Genomic DNA, 16,529 nt, shown 5'->3' on the forward strand with positions numbered 1-16,529 from the left:
ATTCCTTCACACGTGAATGCTGACATAAGAATAATTAATTAGTAAGATATATATTGCAATTCCATAAATAACACAGTGCATGATGCTGTCATACTTTTAAATGAATACCAATCAAAATGACAATCCTACTGACAAAATAGCTTCTGATTGGTAGCATCAATGAGAGGCAGTAACTTTATCATCATTAAATCTTATTCCACTTATTCATTTATAAATTTTCAATCAAAACTGAAAGATTATCTGATTCTTGGAACTTGAAAAGACTTGTCTACAATTCGCTAACACAGGGAAAATGGAACCCTAACACTATAAAAACAAAATGAATGGCTCTAGAGACACAAAAAGGGCTCAAAAAACTCTAACACATCAGTTTCACTATATATTTAATGAATGCAAAGTGCTTATTAGGTGACTGAATATAAACATTTGAAAAAATTCCTACTCCTAAGAAAAGAAATTTGAAATGGATTCAGAAATTCAGAACAAAAAATATATAGTATTTGTTGAGAGAAAAAAAGAAAGAAAGGTGACATTATTGATGACACTTCATTTTGAAACCTGTTCTTTGATCCAGGTGGCACAATAAAAGAACAAAACTGAATCAGGCTAACCATTCCTGAATAGAGCAAGTACAAAGTGAGCCTTATTATCTAGCTGTACAGAGGAAAACATACATAAGAGGATCATAAAATATCTTTGTATTGACCTTTACACACAAATAAGAGGCATCCACTAATACAGGCTCGTGTTTAAATGTAAGAAAAAGATGGATAAATACTCTCAAAAGGAAATCCTCCTTCTCTGCCCATACACCGCTTAAGGATACACACAAACATACAAAAAGTCCAGCTCTGACAGTGATAGGGATTAAGGAAGTAGTTATAATTTTTTTAACATCACTGAATTTCTGTAGAAGCCTCAATTCAAAAAATTAAAGAGATTCCATAACACAAAAGCCAGAAAAAATAATTTAAAAATCCTAGAAATGTATTATACAGTTGACCCTTGAACACAGAGGTTAGGGATGCCGACCTTCCACACCACTGAAAATTTGTGTATAACATTACAGCAGGCCCTCCATATCCCTCCACACAGTTCTGCGTGTGTGGATTCAACCAGTTGCAGATCATGTAGTACTGTAGTATAAATTTATTGAAAAAATATGTATGTAAGTTCAAACCCATGTTTTTCAAAAGTCAACTGTATTATATGCCAACTTCATAAATTCTCCTATATAACGAAGCATGTCACTCCATTATGTACACATGAATACCAGTGAATACCATCTGGCTCAAGGAAAAGAAGCATCTCCTCACTTCTTGGTTCTTTTACCTTTCTGCATACCTCTACCTTTATTTTTCTTGTCCATCCCAGCTAAGCCCTATTTTTAGTCACCACCAAAAAACTAACCCAACAGAAACAAACCAATTTTTTTCTTTATTTGGCTTGTAGTCTGACGTCCAATTTGATGTTTTATTTCCTTCAGGCAGGTGTCCAAGAAAAGCTTTAGGTATATTCCAAACTTAGAATCAAAGCTGTCTTCTGGTTTTTGCTAGGATGTTCTATCAAACCAAGGATAAACATAGTAACATCACCACTAACCAACACCACTGACTATTATGGGTCATTCTGCCACACATATATTTTTTCTTCTTCCTCTTCCCTCCTACTCTTTGTTCTTGTCTCCTGCCTTTCCTCCTTCTCCTTATCACTATGTATCTTAGGCTTACTAAGACCAATCATAAAAAGTAAATAGCACTACAGGAATCTAAGAGGTTGCAATTCCCTTAACTAGATAATACAGCCCCAAAGGGCATATGTCCCCAAATGGGAACTTAAGAAATTAATCTCAGAATTACTATAATTACTGCTTATATGTCAAGATTTCTAAAAGGTAAAGACTTTGAAATTAAATGTTAAGTGACTGACTGATAAGATTCAAATTATGTTACCTTGAGAAAGCTGCATCAAGTGAATATGCAAACTGCCAGGGATAACAGGTTCAGGAAGTTCTTGAAGGAAAAACCTAAGAAGACTAATAGCCGAGGGAACATCTGCTTCCTTAACCAAATCCACCTCTTCTCCACTGTCGTATCTCTGCCGAAGCCACTCCACTGTCTCAGCATTTCCATTGACTTGAAAAAGTCCTTGTTGCTCCAGACCTCCTACATTAGTTCAAGGCAAAAATTAAATAAGCTTCAACTTCAACTACCATATATATTCATTCTCCAATCAACTTAATATACTCATACTTTGGGAAAGCCGTTCTTGGCTCCCCTGATTGGGCTAACCACCTCCAAACTACACATCTAGAAACGTATACTATCTCTGTCCTGAGGGATATTCTATTTTATCCCACCCCCTTATATCCATTAAAAATATTACTATCACCCCTCCCACTAAAATATGCTCTAAACTGGGCATTTCTGAGTATATGATTTTTAAGTAATAAAGACACACTGAAATGTTAAAAAGTATTTCCATTGTTTTTCCTCACTATATTTTGGACATTGAATACCGAAAAAAAAAATCCAAGGTCAAAAATGGATAAGCTGTGTTTATTAAAACAAAGGCTAGCCCTCAAAGTAAGGAAATGTATACCATGTTCCTCAATATAGTCCACTACGTGGCGGACTATGAACGGAACCTCATTGTCTGGATGTCCTCCCTGCTGCAGCTCATCAAGTGGAATTCCAAATATTTTGTGAGCAAGAACGGAGTTGCAGTTATTCAAGGAAGGGGAGGAGCTCTTCCTCATATCTTTTTTGCAGCCAGAAATCAAAGCTGTCTTTTCTGCCAAATAAAAGAAAAAAAAAAAAAAAGACTATAATGATTAACAGGTGGCAATATGACTAAATACATTAAAGAAAAAGGCTTTACACCTGAATGTGTTCTCGTCTATTAAATATGTTCCAGTTACCAGGCCCATAGTGTGTTCTACAAATAAAGCTCAATACAATCATCTAAGCATTTTCTCTACCATGTGAAGTTAGTTCTGAATGTTCCCTTTAGTGTTTGTATATTTACCAAACAATGGCAAAACTGATCATTAAACTTCGCAGAGGACGTTAGTATCTCAAAGACAAAGTAAGGGGCAAATTCTGCTCCAACAGGACCTTACTGACCAAGTTTATTAACCACACAAGTAAAAAGCCAAACCTAATCATTTCTGGACTCTGCTCTATGAAGGTCATCTAACCACTCAATTCATAAGCACCCAAAGAGGAGAGAATCATTTTTTAAAAAATGATGGGCTAATAAGGACAAGATTAACCAGTTCTTATTTCTACATGACAGAGCAGCCATAATATGTTTTTATAAACAAAGGAAATTTTTCAGTTCTAGTCATCAACCTTCAATGAAAATGTTCTTTTATCAATCCTGCTGTTTCATAATTATTCAAAAGAAAAACTTCCATAGCTCGGCTAGTTCAGAAGAAATAAATAATTTGTCTTTGCAGGAATTGTGATCAATAAAGAAGCAGTGGGAGAAAACAACGTTTCCAATTTATGAAGCATCAAAGAACAAATACAGTAATCTCAAAAAAAATTCAGGGCTTCCCTGGTGGCGCAGTGGTTGAGAATCTGCCTGCCAATGCAGGGGACACGGGTTCCAGCCCTTGTCTGGGAAGATCCCACATGCCGCGGAGCGACTGGGCCCGTGAGCCACAATTACTGAGCCTGCGCGTCTGGAGCCTGTGCTCCACAACAAGAGAGGCCGCGATAGTGAGAGGCCTGCGCACTGCGATGAAGAGTGGCCCCCGCTCGCCGCAACTGGAGAAAGCCCTCACACAGAAACAAAGACCCAACACAGCCATAAATAAATAAATAAATAAAATATTTTTTTTTAAAAAAAAATTCATTTTCTAAAATAATCATTTATGGGAATTCCCTGGAGATTCAGTGGTTAGGACTCCACGCTTCCACTGCAGAGGGCACAGGTTCTATCCTTGGTCGGGGAACTAAGATCCCACAAGCTGTGTGGCATGGCCAAAAAAATTTTTTTAATAAATAAATAAAAATAAAATAAAATAATCATTTATTATTTTATGTGGAGAAAGGAGTATTTTTAAAGGAAAGGAAAACTTTTTTCAAAAGTTGATAATGAACAAAATGGGCTTTTTTCATCACCTCAGAGAAACAATTCCTTTCATACTACAAGAGAAAGATAACAGAGCAGAAAAAAAAAAAAAAGCTCAATATTCTAAAGTTTATACAAATAAGGTCCATATGTATAACAGGTGTACCCATTGGATCAAGAGACATCATGACTGGAAAACAAATCCATCTAACTTACAGAAACAGTAGAAATTAACTTAGGGGCAGCAAAATGCCATAAATTTAAATAGTTTTAGACAAGCAAAATCCATTCTTTAACACAACTGATGCCAGCTAATAACTACAAAACCTTAAGTTAATAATCCTGGGGAGGGTGGGAGGGAGGGAGATGCAAGAGGGAAGAGAAATGGGAACATATTGTATAACTGATTCACTTTGTTATAAAGCAGAAGCTAACACACCATTGTAAGGCAATTATACTTCAATAAAGATGTTTAAAAAATAATAATAATAATAATAATCCAATAGCAGCAATAGTAGATAAACTCCAAAATCTCTGTGGATATATAAGTATGGGATAATTACCATTGTGGAAACTTACCTTTGAGTACTTAAACACCTAAGTTTAAAAAATGGTTTCTGCACCAGCTACCCTCAATGAGCAAGCATTCTTTTGTCATTTATGGCTGTTTGAGATTATGGCAGAAGATCAGCCTGTAGTTCCTCATTGAAGAAACACAGAACTCGATCAGTACTTCAGCAGTTAATCTAGAAGAAAAAAACAGTTCTTTTAATTTCCCACAACATCTTTAACTGTGAGAAGAGACTAGAATAAGCAGTGAAGTCCATTGAGGAAGGTCCCTATAATCAAAAGCATTCTTCTGCCTCAAAGATGTGTCTGTGACCTAGTTACAGGCAAAACCTTGCACAAGCTTTCAAATTATGATGGCTAACCCGGGTATGACTCTTTCTGCTAAAGATAAACAAATAAAGGAACTGCACAGGACACATCTTCAGGGACTACACCGTTCTAATAATCCATTTTTCCTCAATGGACCCTTCATTTGTACACACACACACATCCCACCCAGTTCTATTCCATCCTCATATACTCAGAACTAAACATGGAAGCATTTTTAGGTCAAAGAGAGGAAGACATGAGTTTAAGCTTGGAACTACACTTATATACTTTACTCTTTTCTTTGTATACAACAAATATTTTGTTAACAAGAACATAGTTGTCTGAGCTTTCTAATTTGGACAGGCAATAGCACATGTTGGAAAAGAACGAGAAAGGCACATATTCAAGTATCAACTCCATCATTCTGTAGATGTGATCCTGAACAGCTTCCATGTCTCTAAGCCTAGGTTTCCTTATATAAAATAACACCTAAACACATGTTACATTTCACTGAGAAAATACATGCATGCATTAGAAAGAAAATCAGTTTCCTTCTCTTCTTTACATAATGTTAAAAGGCCAACAAAACAGGCCGAGGAGAGACAGGAGAGAGGCGAAAACCTGTTCGGCAGTATGTTTAATATTTGGTCTCATCTTCTGTAAATTCTAATAATCTATTTAAAATCTAACAAGCTCAGTAAACTGCAAGATTCTGCTCAAGAGGCTTCAGGTAAGCAGAAAAGTATTATCATTCAGTGTGGTTTTCAAAAATGTCTTAATAGTTACAAATACCTCCAGGAAGAACATTAAAAACCGAGGGGAAGGAAAACCACATTCCCACAACACATCTTTAGTAGATGATTACTTCCAAAACATCCTGAAATGCCTGCTAAAACATGTAGTCTATTCATGTGAAAAACAACTTCAAAGTTTATATAAGATCCTTTAGGGAGGTTAACTTCAGGGATAAGACGTTTAATGAACTTACATTAAAAGTCAGGTTGTGGGGGCTTCCCTGGTGGCGCAGTGGTTGAGAATCTGCCTGCCAATGCAGGGGACACGGGTTCGAGCCCTGGTCTGGGAAGATCCCACATGCCACGGAGCAACTGGGCCCGTGAGCCACAATTACTGAGCCTGCGCGTCTGGAGCCTGTGCTCCGCAACAAGAGAGGCCGCGATGGTGAGAGGCCCGCGCACCGCGATGAGGAGTGGTCCCCACTTGCCGCAACTAGAGAAAGCCCTCGCACAGAAATGAAGACTCAACACAGTCATAAATAAATAAATAAAAAAGAACGTGAATTTCTTTAAAAAAAAAAAAAAAAAAGTCAGGTTGATACCCTCATGACATAAAGGAAAGGGGATCTGCTTGATGTACAATAAATGAAGACTCATTAGAAGACTTTGTCAAAGGCAAGTTCTAGGGACTTCCCTGGTGGCCCAGTAGCTAAGACTCCACGCTCTCAATGCAGGGGGCCTGGGTTCGATCCTTGGTCAGGGAACTAAATCCCACATGCTGCAACTAAAGATCCCTCATGCCTTCAATGAAGATCCCACGTGCTGCAACTAAGACCCCACGCAGCCAAATAAATAAATATATTTTTTTAAATGGCAAGTTCTATATCACGAAAATGGCTATTCAGGTTTAGTGTACTTGTTTAGTGAAACCAGGAACCAGTTATCTCATCCTGTGTTCTCTACTACTCCCAACCTCTAAGCAAACAATCTGAAAAGCACATCTTTCCTAAGGCAATGCTGGGTAGGAATCCATGAGTTCATCAGTACAAATTCATCCTTACTACTGGAAAAACAAAGGGCATCATCATGATGATGAAAACAGCAGCAGCGAACATTAAATGAGCAATTACTGATACTATGTGCCAGGCATTTCTATGCACTATACACGTATTGATACAGTATTATGACTTATTTTAATGAGACACCGCATAGAGGCTCAACAATTTAACCACAATCCACCCAGCTAATACGGGTCAGAGGCAGAATCTGAATCCAGGGAGTGTAACTCCTAGTCCTTGCTCTTTATTACTATACTATATTACCACTCCGTGTAAATTCTGACGATTTAAAGTACCACAGACTCTCACATTTTATCTCTCAAACTGACCACAGAGTCTTATATATATTTTAGGAGGTCATTCATTCATAGCTTGCTAAAAGGTACTTTTGTTTTGTTTTGTTTGTTTTGTTGTTGTTGTTGTTGTTATTTTGCTAAAAGGCACTTTTAAAGCATGCCTATGTTCCGAGCCCTAGCAGCCAACGACTATTCACTTCAGACCTCTATCCAGAGAACACTGCTGAAGGCATTCAGACTAGAGTGGCCCAAAATAACATTCCTGCAAAATGCAAAGTTGTTTCTGACATGATTTAGTACTGCTTCCTGTCCCTTTTCAGAGCTTAAATCATGTAAATATTTCCTTTATATGTGTACTAGGTTGAAGTGTCTCCCCAAAACTCATGTCCACCTGGAACATCAAAATGTGACCTTATTTGAAAACAGGATCTTTGCAAATGTAATTAGTTAAGAATATCAAGATGAAATCACCTTGATTTAGGGGAGTCCTTAATCCAATCACTAGTGTGCTTATAAGAAGGAGACAGGACACACAGAGACACACAGAGGGGAAGAAGGCCACGTGAAGACAAAGGCGGAAATTGAGTTATGCTGTCAAAAGACAAGAAATGCCAGGAGCCACCAAAAGATGGAAGAGGCAAGGAAGAATTCTCCCTTCAGAGGGAGCATGGCCTTGCCCACACCTTGAGTTTAGACTCCTGGCCCCCTGATCTGTGAGAGAAATTTTTCTACTATTCTAGAGTCACCCCATTTTTAGTAATTTATCACGGAAGCCCTAGAAAACTAATGCAACATCTAAACTACAATATCCCATTTTTGAAGAAAAGAAAAATGGAAAAGAAAATAGCAGCAGGTCAGGTACCACAGAAAAATATGCCAAAGAGATCTGATGAAATGTCTGAACAGATACAGTCAATAAAATGCAAACAAAGCAGTTAATTAAAGGCTTGACACAAGAGAATACAATGTGCAGACTTTCAAAATAACCAAGGATTTCTGAAAGCATAATTTTATTATAAATCAAAACAGCAAAATCATTTTAAATACAAGTGACAGTTGCCTAGCATGGTGGTACTGACAACAAATAAGAAACCATTTTGAATTTTATATCACATACTTTACCATGAGACAAGAGTGATAAAAAATAATGCAATTAAATACCAATTATCAATAAGCTGACTAATGGGTACATTCAGGAAAGTGTACCTTCATATACTAGCTATCAACCTGAGTTCTGCGAAGGCTCAAAATACTTCTACACTCTATTCATATACATATGGTTACATACACATATATATCAGGGGTCCCCAACCCTGGTTAGGAACCGGGCCACACAGCAGGAGGTGAGTGGCAGTCGAGCGAGCGAAGCTTCATCTGCCGCTCCCCACTGCTCCCCATTACTCACATTACCTCCTGAACCATCCCCACCCCCGCACCGTGGAAAAACTGTCTTCCACGAAACTGGTCCCTGGTGCCAAAAAGGTTGGGGACCGCTGATATACATGACAGCAACAAACACACCTTTCTTAACAGCAAAGAATCTTTAAGTCTTAAGTATCAGGACTTCCTGGTGGGGCAGTGGTTAAGAATCTGCCTGCCAATGCAGGGGACACGGGTTCGAGTCCTAATTCCAGAAGATCCCACGTGCCGCGGAGCAACTAAGCCCGTGCGCCACAACTACTGAGCCTGCACTCTAGAGCCTGTGAGCCACAACTACTGAGCCCACGCACCACAACTACTGAAGCCCTTGCACTCTAGGGCCCGTGCTCCACAACAAGAGAAGCCACAGCAGTGAGAAGCCCGCGCACCACAACGAAGAGTAGCCCCCACTCACTGCAACTAGAGAAAGCCCACATGCAGCAACGAAGACCCAACGCAGCCAAAAACAAATAAATAAAATAAATTTTAAAATGTGTTTAAAAAGAAAAGTCTTAAGTATCTAATAAAATTAGTAGTGACAGTTTTTTTTAAAGGATATAACACCAACATCAATACCACGGATAACAGCAGATAGCATTAACTGAGCTATTACTGAGCCAGGAACTACCTTAAGGGCTTCAAATATATTAATTCATTTAATCCTTACAACAATCCTATGGAAGTACATACTTTCATTATATTCATTTCACTGATGAGAAAATTAAAAAGCACTGAGAACTTTTGGGGGTGATGGAAATGTTCTATGTCATGATTGTGGTAGTGGTGGTTACATGCTTAATACATTTGTCAGAACTTATTAAACTAAACATTTTAAATTGGTGAATGTGACTGTATATAAATTACACTTCAATAAAGCAGAAAAAATTAAAAAGAGAAAACTCACATGAATAAAGGCATAGCATCATTTTAATATATTAACTATTGAATATTAAACTTTTATTATAAAATATGACATTTTAAAATATGCTTTTCCATCCACAAAAGGAAAATAAAATATTTCTTTTTTTTTAAAATGTATTTGTTGTGATTTTTTAAACTAATTATTTATTTATTTATAGTTGCAGTACACGGGATTTATTTGCCGCACGCGGGATCTTTTAGTTGCAGCACGCAGGATCTTTAGTTGCGGCACGTGGGATCTAGTTCCCTGACCCGGGATCAAACCTGGGCCCCCTGCATTGGAAGGCGGAGTCTTAGCCACTGGACCACCAGGGAAGTCCCCAAAAATATAATATTTTTTTAACCACATTTCAAGAACCAATCCTGTTTGGCCCTTCTATGCTATCTAGCACATCCAGAAATTACTACAATTTCTATAGAGCATAACTTAAAAAAAAAAAAAAAGGGATAAAACGCTGAAGACTTTATAAATTTTAACACTAGTTGAAAGTCTTTTCAGAGCAAATAATTTTACAAAACAGTATAATGGTAATAAGAGTAGATCTGCAATATACTAATAAACTTTCATCATTTTACAAATAAAACAACCTGTGGTTAAGAGGGGTATCTGCAAAAATAATCACTTTCATGTAAAAATGTTCTACCTTCAAAATGAATAGAAAGGAAAAAGAAAAGTCACTTTTGCCCAAAATGCTTTTGACAAAATAGAGATACAATTCACACAGAAAAGTTTAAAAGAGCTACCTCAATCATCTTCAATAATTGCTAAAACAGGACTTCCCTGGTAGTCCAGTGGCTAAGACGCCGCACTCCCAATGCTGGGGCCTGGGTTCGATCCCCGGTCAGGGAACTAGATCCCACATGCTGCAACTAAGAGTTCACATGCCACAACTAAGAGTTCACATGCCGCAACTAAGACCCAGCACAGCCAAATAAATGCTTTTTAAAAAATTGCTAAAACAAAACAAAACCTAAAAAAGTGCTATCACTAGTACAAAAAGAGGGAAAAGCCAAGAGGGAGCTGAGTCTCAATAAAGATGGTAAACTTTGGGAACAGAGATAATGTACCCCTGCTCCATACATTCATCTTTTCATTAGTAAGCTCTAAGCAATTTATCAAACAAAGGAAAAGGCACTTCTTTCATTCTGACTGAACAAGGATGGTACTATAAAATTTGCCAGTATGCTAAATCTGTGGTTCCCTCCTGGCCTGAGAAACTGACAAGGCATCAATCTGTCTGAATCCTTAACAGTACCAAGCAAACAGAAAAGTTAAACATCTCAACAGCATATAAACTTATCTGTCAAATGTCTATAGATGCTACTCTGATCAGGAAAATACCAAGTCATTTAAATCTACTATTAAATTCATTTGAAAAAGAATAGTTACATGTATATGTGTAAGTGAATCACTTTGCTGTACACCTGAAACTGACTCAAGTGTTAATCAACTATACTCCAACATAAAATTAAAAGTTAAAAAATAAATAAATTCATATTGATTTTGCCCTTAAGTAATTTAGCAAAGTATATCTAACTAAAGGAGAATTCAGGACTAGAAAGTTTGCTTGCTTGTTTGCTTATGTATGTATGTATGTATGTACGGCTGCATTGGTATTTATGTATGTATGTATGTATGTATGTATTTATGGCTGCGTTGGTATGTATGTATGTATATATGTGTGTATATATTTATGGCTGCGTTTGGTCTTCATTGCTGCGCACGGGCCCTCTCTAGTTGCAGCGAGCAGGGGCCACTCTTCGTTGCAGTGCGCGGGCTTCTCCTTGTGGTGGTTTCTCTTGTTGTGGAGCACAGGCTGTAGGGCACGCGGGCTTCAGTAGTTGTGGCATGTGGGCTCAGCAGTTGTGGCTCGCGGGCTCTAGAGCGCAGGCACAGTTAGTTGTGGCACACGGGCTTAGTTGCTCCGCGGCATGTAGGATCTTCCCAGAGCAGGGCTCGAACCCATGTCCCCTGCATTGGCAGGTGGATTCTTAACCACTGTGCCACCAGGGAGGTCCCAGGACTAGAAAGTTTTTAAAGAGAGCTCTAATACTCAAAAGGTGAGGAATTTCTTTGCCTTAAAAAACAAAAAAAGATTATAAAGTATTTATTGGAACAATTATTACCCCTGTGCCTGAGGATTTGTTCACCTGTGTGCACTTTAACATACTTGTTGAGGGAACAATCCTCCTCCATGGTGATTCCACAAAACTACAATGAGCAATGAATCAAGTATATTTTGTATAACTACACTCCCCAAATCATGGTACTAGATACAGCACATATATTTTACAGATTGCAACTCACTAAACAAAACATTTCACCTTGAGACAGCTCACTTATCCCTCTTTTATGCAAAGTATTCAGGCAAGGGTTTCATGGCCACAGTCAATTATTTTATAAACCCCCATGATTTCAAGCTTTCAAAGCAAAACAAAAGTAATAAAGCCAAAGGGAGATAAAATCCCCTGTAACTAAGTCCCTTCATCTATTCTCCTCACTGATATCCTCATCAAATCTAACCTGAACCTGCACAATTCCTTAACTGTTTTCCAATGCCTGGAGCCCTGGGCTCTAAATTTTTTGAACAGGAAAAAAATTATGTGCATACCTCTCATATATGTATGTGTATTTCTAAAGTAGAATAATGAATACCTTAGTATATTATACACATAATAAACATACAGAAAAATAACATTTAAACAATTCCCTGGCAGTCCAGTGATTAGGGCTCCACTGCAAGGGGCACGGGTTGGATCCCTGGTTGGAGAACTAAGATCCCACATGCCTCATGGCGTGGCAAAAGAAAAAAAAAAATTGAACATTAAAAATAAATAGAAACAGGGCTTCCCTGGTGGCACAATGGTTACGAATCCGCCTGCCAATGCAGGGGACACAGGTTCGAGCCCTGGTCCGGGAAGATCCCACATGCTGCGGAGCAACTAAGCCCGTGCACCACAACTACTGAGCCTGTGGTCTAGAGCCCGTAAGCCACAACTACTGAAGCCCGCACGCCTAGAGCCCGTGCTCCGCAACAACAGAAGCCACTGCAATGAGAAGCCTGCGCACCGCAACGAAGAGTAGCCCCCACTCGCCGGAACTAGAGAAAGCCCGCGCACAGCAACAAAGACCCAACTCAGCCAAAAATAAATAAATAAATAAAATAAAAAATAAGTAGAAACATAAATTTTACTCCTCCACCTACACACACATTTTAATAGGTCATCCTGCCCATTCAAAGTGCCAGCACCTCACTTTTGAGACCAGTGACCTATAGCACTGGTTTCCTAATTTCATCTGGGGATGGGGAAAGTTTTGTTCAATATACAGATATTCAATATACAGCCACAACCCCAATCTAGCATCCATGAGAGCCTGGCCTGGGCTCTCTGTATGTTTAATAAGCTCTTTGGGTGATTATAATACATACAAAGTTTTAAGAACCTCTGACGTACACAGTAAACTGCAAATTCTATTACGTGGTGTACAAGTACTTCACCTACCAGTAAAATCTTCTTTCCTGTCACTCTTACACCTCACTCTACTCTCCAACAATACTTAACTACTTGAAATTCACAACCCACATCTCCCAAGCTGTGCACATTGTTTTCTGTCTTGAAGCCCTAACTCAACACCATGACCAATTCCATCTTGTTCACCAAACTTCCATCCACCATCAAGTCTCAACTCCAGCTTCCTCTGTCAAACCTTCCCTGACTTCCTGAAGCAGACAGTTCTCCTTCCTTTTGCTCCTAAGGTATCTCTTACCTTTTTAGCAAACATCCCATAGAATCTAAAAATATGTCTATCTCTTTTTCAAAAGAGAGGATCCTTGTAGGCAGGAACCCTGTCATTTCATCTTTGTATCACCTCTGTATCATCTTTGTATTGCCTCAATCCTTAACACATAATTTAATGTTTAAAATATATGTTGAGGGACTTCCCTGGTGGCACAGTGGTTAAGACACTGTGCTCCCAATGCAGGGGGCCTGGGTTAGATCCCACATGCATGCCGCAACTAAGGAGCCCACCTGTCGCAACTAAGACCTGGTGCAACAAAATAAATAAATTAATTAAATATATGTTGAATAAAGACATAAATAAGAAGCAAATAATACTGACTATTCAAATTTAAGAAGATTAACAAGAGGAGAACACCTCCTTAAGTGATTAAAAACTAAATAAATACACTTCTATATATACATGGTACATATATACACTACCAAATGTAAAATAGCTAGCTAATGGGAAGCAGCCGCATAGCACAGGGAGATCAGCTCCGTGCTTTGTGACCACCTAGAGGGGTGGGATAGGGAGAGTGGGAGGGAGATGCAAGAGGGAGGGGATATGGGGATATATGTATATGTATAGCGGATTCACTTTGTTATACAGCAGAAACTAACACAACATTGTAAAGCAATTATATTCCAATAGAGATGTTTAAAAAAAAACAAAAAACATCAAAAGTGGCTGCCATATCTACTCCCAGCAATAACCAAAAATAATCAAATCAAGACAGGAAATCACTTTATAACAACTTTATTTATTTATTTATTTATTTTTGGCTGCATTGGGTCTTCATTGCTGCACGCATGCTTTCTCTGGTTGCTTGCTTCAAGCGGGGGCTACTCTTCATTGCGGTGCGCGGGCTTCTCACTGCAGTGGCTTCTCTTGTTGCGGATCAAAGTCTCTAGGCACGCGGGCTTCAGTAGTTGCAGCACGTGGGCTCAGTAGTTGTGGCTCATGGGGTCTAGAGCGCAGGCTCAGTAGTTGTGGCGCACGGGCTTAGTTGCTCTGCGGCATGTGGGATCTTCCCGGACCAGGGCTCGAACCCATGTCCCCTGCATTAGCAGGCGGCAGATTCTTAACCACTGCGCCACCAGGGAAGCCCCTATAACAACTTTAAATGGAGTATAATCTATAAAAATATTGAAACACTATGTTGTACATCTGAAATGTATAATAATAATAATACTGTAAATAATATTAAAAACTAATCATATTGTAAATCAACTATAATTTTTAAAAATTATAAATTAAAAATGCCACTACTTTAGCATGATCCTCTATTAAGTCAAAGTGAGTTATGCGTTAAATTAGTTCTTTCCACTAAGTACCAACACAATGACGGGCCCCCCACAAAAAAACAGCTCTACAATTTAGAGGGCGACACAAAATACCTGAGAAAGCATATATACGTAAAGACAGCACATATTCCAGTCAATTATATGCATGCATATAATCTCAATTTTGACAAATGTTGACTCTTCAAGACTCCTCTATTCTGGTAACTTTTCACCTTTCATGTTTCTCCATTGAAAACATGCTCACCTAGGGCCCACTAATGAGTACAGTCTTAAGAAGACTAGCATATCATTTCTTATTGCTCTTTAATACAAAACTACAATACACTTTTTTTTCTTTTCTTTTTTTTTTTTTTTTTACCATTGGAGGTAATTCCACAACTTGTTCTAGCCAAATGGGTCCCTTGAGAGAACAACATTCTCTTTTTGCACTGACTTGTGTAAAAACTGCTCTGGCGGGGGGGGGGGGTGGGGAGGAACCTGGGATATGAACAAAAAAGCACTGACTATACTTATTTTTTGTATCTGTCTTTTCCACTTGATTATAAACTTTGAGAGCAAAAATTATGATTTCATCTTTATTTCCTGGGTTGTGAACACTACACAACAGCAGAACTCCAGGATCTGAAATGATGCTATCATTTCTGATATACTTTCTAGTTCACTATCCAACTAAATCCTCACAACCATCCCCTGTGAGATAAGCATGGCAGATTATCACTTTTTCTCAGAAAAGAAAAAAAAAAATCTCAGAGAGCTGAAGAAACTGGTTTAAAGTCACTTAACTAGTGAGTAGGTCACTAAACTAGTGAGCAGAACTCTAAGTCTGCTGCCCTTTAGGCTGATGCTCTTTCAGGCAACAATGACTACAACCAAAACTGAAAATATTGTTTGAAATTTCACTGAAATGTATGAAACGATACTTCGTAAAGGTGATTCATAAAACACTTAAATATTCTGTACTTGCTAATCAAAAATCATTATTCAAACACTAGAATACTCCTTAACAGAAAAAAATATATACCTTTTGAAATCATTAGTTTCAAAAGTGATTCTATAATGAACCACAATATGGTCTGCTTTTCCTATAAAAATTCTCTCATCTTGGGCTTCCCTGGTGGTGCAGTGGTTGAGAATCTGCCTGCCAATGCAGGGGACACAGGTTCGAGCCCTGGTCTGGGAAGAGCCCACATGCCGCGGAGCAGCTGGGCCCGTGAGCCACAATTACTGAGCCTGCGCGTCTGGAGCCTGTGCTCCACAACAAGAGAGGCCGCGATAGTGAGAGGCCCGCGTACCGCGATGAAGAGTGGCCCCCACTTGCCACAACTAGAGAAAGCCCTCGCACAGAAACGAAGACCCAACACAGCCATAAATAAATAAATTATTTAATTAAAAAAAAAAATTCTCCCATCTTATCTGATCCTAAATTTGAGCTCCTTCACCTTTCCAAATTTTTAATCCACTATGACTGGTGTCCAAAAAGGACCTCCTCCCACCCTTCCCCCCAAATATTAAGCACCTACTATGTCAATCAACAAGTGTTTTTCAGTTTTATTTTTACTTTTACTTTTCAATTACATGGAACAGCAGCTTGATACATAAAAGCAAAAATACATATTTTAAGAATAAGTAAACAACTCAAGTTTTTCTATTTTTCTATTCCAGAAAAGGGCAATAATAGAAACCAGACATCTCTCTGAAAACTGTTTAAAACCAAAAATATAAGAATTATTACACATCATATACAAAAGAAAAGGAAAATATACACTAAAGCTAGGTAAAAACCTGTCCGAAAAAATTTAGGGTATTTCCTTCTCTAGTAGAAATCCAATAAATTTCATTAAATTATCTTGTCAAGCCACTGCATCTTCCTCAACCTAAGACTTTTATACGTGCTGGTTCATTTGCCTCAAACACTCTCCCCCTCACTTCCTCCTACTCATCTTCCGCTCTTACTCAAGTCCCATTCTTGGAGGGGCCTTCTCCAACCCATCCAACCTAATGATATCCCCTGTCAATTTTTCTTAGGACATGTTATTCCTTGGCTCGAAAACATT

The 16,529-nt window shown here is 38.4% G+C and overlaps 1 protein-coding gene across 15 annotated transcripts in view; it reads right to left on the reverse strand.

Moving 5' to 3' along the window:
• Positions 1-16,529, reverse strand: part of FAM13B (family with sequence similarity 13 member B) — a 122,193-nt gene that overhangs the window by 101,753 nt on the left and 3,911 nt on the right. For 14 of the 15 annotated variants that reach the window (XM_057541810.1, XM_007172206.2, XM_007172203.2 and 11 more), the window contains exons 2-4: positions 4,660-4,826; positions 2,602-2,793; positions 1,953-2,165 (exon numbers count right to left, since the gene is read on the reverse strand). In XM_057541810.1, the coding sequence (XP_057397793.1) occupies positions 1,953-2,165; positions 2,602-2,758 (370 nt within the window). In that variant the 5' untranslated portion in view covers positions 2,759-2,793; positions 4,660-4,826. The remainder of the gene's footprint in view (positions 1-1,952; positions 2,166-2,601; positions 2,794-4,659; positions 4,827-16,529) is intronic. The other variant, XM_057541811.1, reaches the window with a different exon arrangement.

This window comes from Balaenoptera acutorostrata, chromosome 2 (assembly GCF_949987535.1).
Source record: "Balaenoptera acutorostrata chromosome 2, mBalAcu1.1, whole genome shotgun sequence".
NCBI classification, from domain to species: domain Eukaryota; kingdom Metazoa; phylum Chordata; class Mammalia; order Artiodactyla; family Balaenopteridae; genus Balaenoptera; species Balaenoptera acutorostrata.